This window comes from Octopus sinensis, linkage group LG9 (genome assembly GCF_006345805.1).
Source record: "Octopus sinensis linkage group LG9, ASM634580v1, whole genome shotgun sequence".
Lineage (NCBI taxonomy): Eukaryota > Metazoa > Mollusca > Cephalopoda > Octopoda > Octopodidae > Octopus > Octopus sinensis.
In genome coordinates, this window is record NC_043005.1 from 77,714,296 (window position 1) to 77,719,955 (window position 5,660).

Below are 5,660 nucleotides of genomic sequence, written 5' to 3' on the forward strand. Positions count from 1 at the left end.
AATATAAACATCCAATTAGTAAATGCGAAATTGTCAATGATTATAAGGTCTTCAGTTGCTGTAATTATTTGTCATATGATATATAACATGTGCGGCGTTATAAAATAACCTGGTGCTGGAAGTTTAAGAAAACAAGTTGTTAAATTAAGAGGATAATTAACAATCAAAGGTACATTTCAAAAAGATAATAAAACACGATATTGTTTGAAAATAAATATATTTCTCTTAATTTTTTTTTTGTTCAATTAAAAAATTTTTTGCAGTGTTTATCAAGGCAGTGATATCTGGATATCGACAATGTTTTTAATTTATATCTGTCTTTAAATTTTTTTATATTGAACAGAGATCATATTGAGAAACATGAATAATGAAGTGTAAAAGTTTGAGAAATGATAGCACGACCTGAAATATATACTTTAAATAGCGCGGGTATAAACTTTTTTATGTGTGTGTTAGTGTATTACAGGCACAATTGAAGTTTTTGATTTCCTCGTAAATAAGTCCTAACCATTCTATTTTGTTTAATTCCATAGTGGCATATCTGTCACAAAAACGTGGTGCATGCATAAAATCAGTCTGTTGGAAATGGTCTTCGAAGAAACAATGTTTCATTGCATCGTCCACAGAGATTCGGTTATCTACGTCTAAATTAAATATTTGATCCAAAAGATTAAGTGTATCTTCATCTTTGGTATTAAAAAAAGTTGAGAAATCCTGCTTTACAAAAGTACCGTATTGTTTTATCATAGCAACAGCTTCTTCACAAGTAAATTTCTTTAGCATTTCATAATCCGGTGTTCCGACAAGACATAAGATCTGCTTCATTTGGTCAGAGAAATTATGCCCCCGTATCACAGCTCGTTTTGTTAACATTTCACCCAGGATACAACCCACAGACCACACATCGGCTGTCTGATTGTATTTTTCCCAGTTAAGGATTATTTCTGGAGCTCGGTACCATCGGGTTTGCACATAACCCGTCATTTTAAGACTGACCTGTCGGGCCAGGCCAAAATCCATAATTTTGATGCAGTTATCAGCAGTAACCCCGATGTTGCTGGGTTTCAAATCACGGTGGATGACCCCGGCTGAATGAATATAATAAAGTCCACAGAACATTTGGTAGACCAGGGACTTGATGAGGGGTAACCCCATCTCCTCGCTGTCCAACATCATTTTTAAATCTCTCGGATAGAATGTGGAAACAAGGTAGAGATTATCCAAATCATTTTTACATATTGCTGTTGTAAATGTATCGAGCAGATCGATAACATTTTTGTGTTTCATGTGCTTTAGCAAACATATTTCGCGGTATGTACGTTTAGTGTCCATTAACGTGACAAACGGCCGCGACAGTTTTTTGATGGCCACTGTGGAGTTCGTAAGTTTGTTATGAGCCATTGACACATGGCTGAAACTGCCTCCTCCTATATATTCCAAACAACTGTAATAGTTTGGATGCATCCATTTAATACCGAATTCCTCGGTGACTTCGAAGGACGCTGGGATGTTATCCATTGGATCTGTTTCTCTTCTCAGCGCCTTTATAATTAGTTACAAATCCGAGAAAGTATTACGCGATGTCTCCTCTCTCCAGCTTTCATAACAATTATGAGCAGAGGCGAACGAGATGACAATATTTATAACGTTAGCCTCGAAGATAACGGGAAAAACTATATTTCCCCGAGAATTATTGATGTTCTATAAATAGCTGAATTCGAAGAAAGCATGTTAGTTTTCATGTTAACACGTGTTTTCTTATTTAGATGTATATTTACTAACCACGAAATATATTTCGCTGATTATAAAATATTCTATTAAATATAAAAAGAAAAAAAAATCGTTCAAAGTTTGCGTACTTCATTTATAATGACCTAGATATTCAATTTCGTTAATTTAAATATTATATATTGTTATATCATATTATATTATGTTATACTATAGAAGAAAGTTCTTTATTACAATTCATTTAATTTTTTGTAGGCTCTAAGTGTGCAAGCTATGACCTTAAGGGAGATGTGATTACTATTTTTAGCAAGTCAAGCACACACGTAGAGGCCTCCATCTCGGTTCAAGAATGAAAAAACGCATTAAGTTCTGTAAAACAATTATGTGCATAATATAAAACAACCGAGTGTGCATTAAATGAGGTAGTGCTGCTATTTCTAGCAAGTAAAGCAGCCACGTAGAGATTACAAGTTTTCTATATTGAATGAATAATAACGTGGGAGAGCTTTACATATTTTATTTTGTTAGAAATAGCAGTAAAATTTTACCACAATTGACATTTTTTTTTTATTAACGCAAAAGAGAAAGAGAAAAAAGATATTAGACAATGTTGTTCCCGATGGAATGGACACGACTGGACTCTGATCACAAATTTAGACATAAATATGCAAAACAACTCACAAATTTTATGCCTAAATCCGGGTCCAGTTTCATCCGCAATTTAGGGGTCGGGAAACCAGAATAAAATATTTACAAAATTCAAAAGAACGTGTCCGATTTTTTTTTACACATGCGCGCGCCGATGCACAAAAGCAACCTTTTATCTAGAGGGCTCCAACCATGACTATCCTGATTTTTTAAAAGCGTTCCAACTGTGACCATCCAGTCTTTTCCTAAAGCCTTAAAACTGTAACTAGTCTTTTTTTAAGCGCTCCGACTGTGACCATCACCAGGGTTAGGGTTAGGTTTAGCGTTACTATTATTGCAATGCACTTAATTATAGCAGCTGGATTGAGATCGCCAAGAAGTTAAATAACAAGACGGTTACTGGATATGCTAGAAATAACAGCCAAATCATTACTGAAATGCCTTTGATCATAGGGGTCAGTCGAGTTAAGGGCATGTCATTAGTTATTTGTTGTTTAGCCTCGGATCAAGTCAGGTCAAGTCGGGTAGGGTCTGATACTGCTAACCAATGATCAAACGAACCCCATGAGATTTCTAGTTTTTTTTTCCTTTTTCTTTCTTTAATTTTTGTTTCTTTTGAGGAAATGGTGTATTATATTAAAACTAGAATACGCGTGTCGGCAAAATTACCGGCCTTTTCGTTCAATGTTAGAAAATGGCACATGAACGCAATGGGGAAAACACATTAATAGATGTCAGTTATCTAGTAAATTTGTGTTCATTCTCAGAATTGAAGCACCTGCTCAATCAGATACGATTGCAACGGCTCGGTTGAAAATATCACCCACATAATGCATGTTTGTGTATACACACACACACACACGTACGCGCGCGCACGCATGTACACAGACATATATATATACATATGTGTACATATAAACATGCATACACACACACACGCACGCATATGTACACAAGTAAACACACACATATATATATATACACACAGACATATAATATATACATATATGTGTACATATAACTACATATAAACATACATACATATACACACACGCATATTTTTTTTTTCAAACTTACTTGTTTCAGTAACTTGAATGCGGCCATGCTGGAGCACACACACACACACACATATATATATATATATATATATATATATAAAACATAAATATGTGGAGGCGCAATGGCCTAGTGGTTAGGGTCGCAGGATCGCGGTTTCGATTCCCAGACCGGGCGTTGTGTGTGTTTATTGAGCGAAAACACCTAAAAGCTCCACAAGGCTCCGGCTGTACTCTTTCACCACTCTTTCTTCTGTTGGCCTGCTCGCTTAGCCAGCGGGGTGGCGTCATTCGAAGGCTAAAACAATGCGAACGCATTGTGACCAGCCATGTGTAACAACATCTGATGGTCTGGTCGGTCACGTGATCACGTGATATATATATATATATATATGTGTGTGTACATATAAATACATATGAACATACATATATGCACACACACACACACACACACATTCTCTTATATGTATTAGTCCAATGACTGTGGCCATGCTGGAGCACCGCCATTGTAATCATCTTTCCACTTTCCACCTTTGGTGAAGGATGGAGTTCGATGGAGTTCCACCTTCTGGTGAAGGATGGAGTTCGATGCTACTGCCCTATCTTGCTTAGATATTGGCTCATCCAGGATCTCGGCGAGCCAGTTCACGTTTGAAAACGTCTACATCCACTCCATGGAGGCAGGCTCCTGAGATGCTTCGACAGACAGTTGAACAGCTGTGGGCCCTTGAAACCCAAGCTATTGCAGTACATCGTCCTTGCCCAAGATGAAGTAGTCGGCACAATGGAGACAGCACAGTGACGTCCTGTTCGTGGTCTGGTATAGCTCTTTATTCCAAAGTTCGGTACCAGTATTTTCCATATATACATATATGTGTGTGTGTGTATGTGTGAGAGAGAGAGAGCAAAGGACGTCACGAAAAATGTACAGCAAATATGTACACAATATGTACACAATGTACAATGTACATCTTATATTAAAGTTTTTAATACTTTTTGATAGTTTTTATCTTTTACTTGTTTCAGTCATTTGACTGCGGCCATGCTGGAGCACCGCCTTTAGTCGAGCAAATCGACCCCGGGACTTATTCTTTGTAAGCTCAATACTTATTCTATCGGGGACTTTTGCCGAACCGCTAAGTGACGGGGACGTAAACACACCAGCATCGGTTGTCAAGCAATGCTAGGGGGACAAACACAGACACACAAACATATACACACATACTTACATATATATATACATATATACGACAGGCTTCTTTCAGTTTCCGTCTACCAAATCCACTCACAAGGTATTGGTCGGCCCGGGGCTATAGCAGAAGACACTTGCCCAAGATGCCACGCAGTGGGACTGAACCCGGAACCATGTGGTTGGTTAGCAAGCTACTTACCACAAAGCCACTCCTGCGCCTAAAATAAAAAAAATAAATAAAAAATAAATATATAATTGAATAAATAAATAAAAAAATTTTAAAATAAAAAATAAAAAATTTTAAAATAAATATATATATATATATATATATATATATAAATTTATAAGTATAAATTAATAATTTAAAATTTTTTTTTAAATTTTAACTTTAAATTTAAATAATTTAAATTTTGAATTTTATATTTTATATATTTTGTATATTATATTAATTAATTTTATTTCTATGTTTTGGTTTATGTTTTTCACTGTTTGATTTGCCTAATAGTGGTTTTATCTCTAATTTAATATATATATATATATATATATATATATAATATATATATATATATATATATAATAAATGTGTACATATAAATACATATAAACATATTTATACACACATACACACACACGTATGTGTACATATATAGGCCACCACGAAGTACAGTGTCTGAGGAGAGTCATTCTGTTTTAATGCATTATCAATTAACACACGCACCGGTTCGATTTCCACTCATTTATTTTTTGCTCAAACTTTTGTTGCTGTTTGCACTCTCTTCAATAGTAATTGAAATGTCAGTGAGAAGAATGATTGCACATGCAATAGGGGCTAGCATAAAAACCACCTTGAAGAACCACATAGTAAAGTTTAACAGGAAACTATAGATGCTGGTTCAAGGTGTAGCCATTGGTGTCGGTGTGGTTGGAGAAGTGTGGCCGGCCTCTTCATGACCTGGCGGGGCAGAAAACTTAAACAATCCTAGCTGAAGAATCCACAACTGTTTTGCTTTACTGTAGGTATGTAGATGACATTAATA

The 5,660-nt window shown here is 35.6% G+C and overlaps 1 protein-coding gene across 1 annotated transcript; it reads right to left on the reverse strand.

Moving 5' to 3' along the window:
* Positions 1-200: 200 nt before the first annotated feature.
* On the reverse strand, positions 201-1,736 carry LOC115215686 (mitogen-activated protein kinase HOG1). The gene has a single exon (XM_029784961.2). It carries the CDS (start codon positions 1,516-1,518, stop codon positions 442-444), a length of 1,077 nt encoding a protein of 358 aa, XP_029640821.1. The 5' UTR covers positions 1,519-1,736; the 3' UTR covers positions 201-441.
* Positions 1,737-5,660: the final 3,924 nt, after the last annotated feature.

Bases quoted from the DNA above. Each gene is read 5' to 3' on its own strand.
- LOC115215686 (XM_029784961.2), bottom strand. From the start codon at position 1,518: ATGGATAACATCCCAGCGTCCTTCGAAGTCACCGAGGAATTCGGTATT.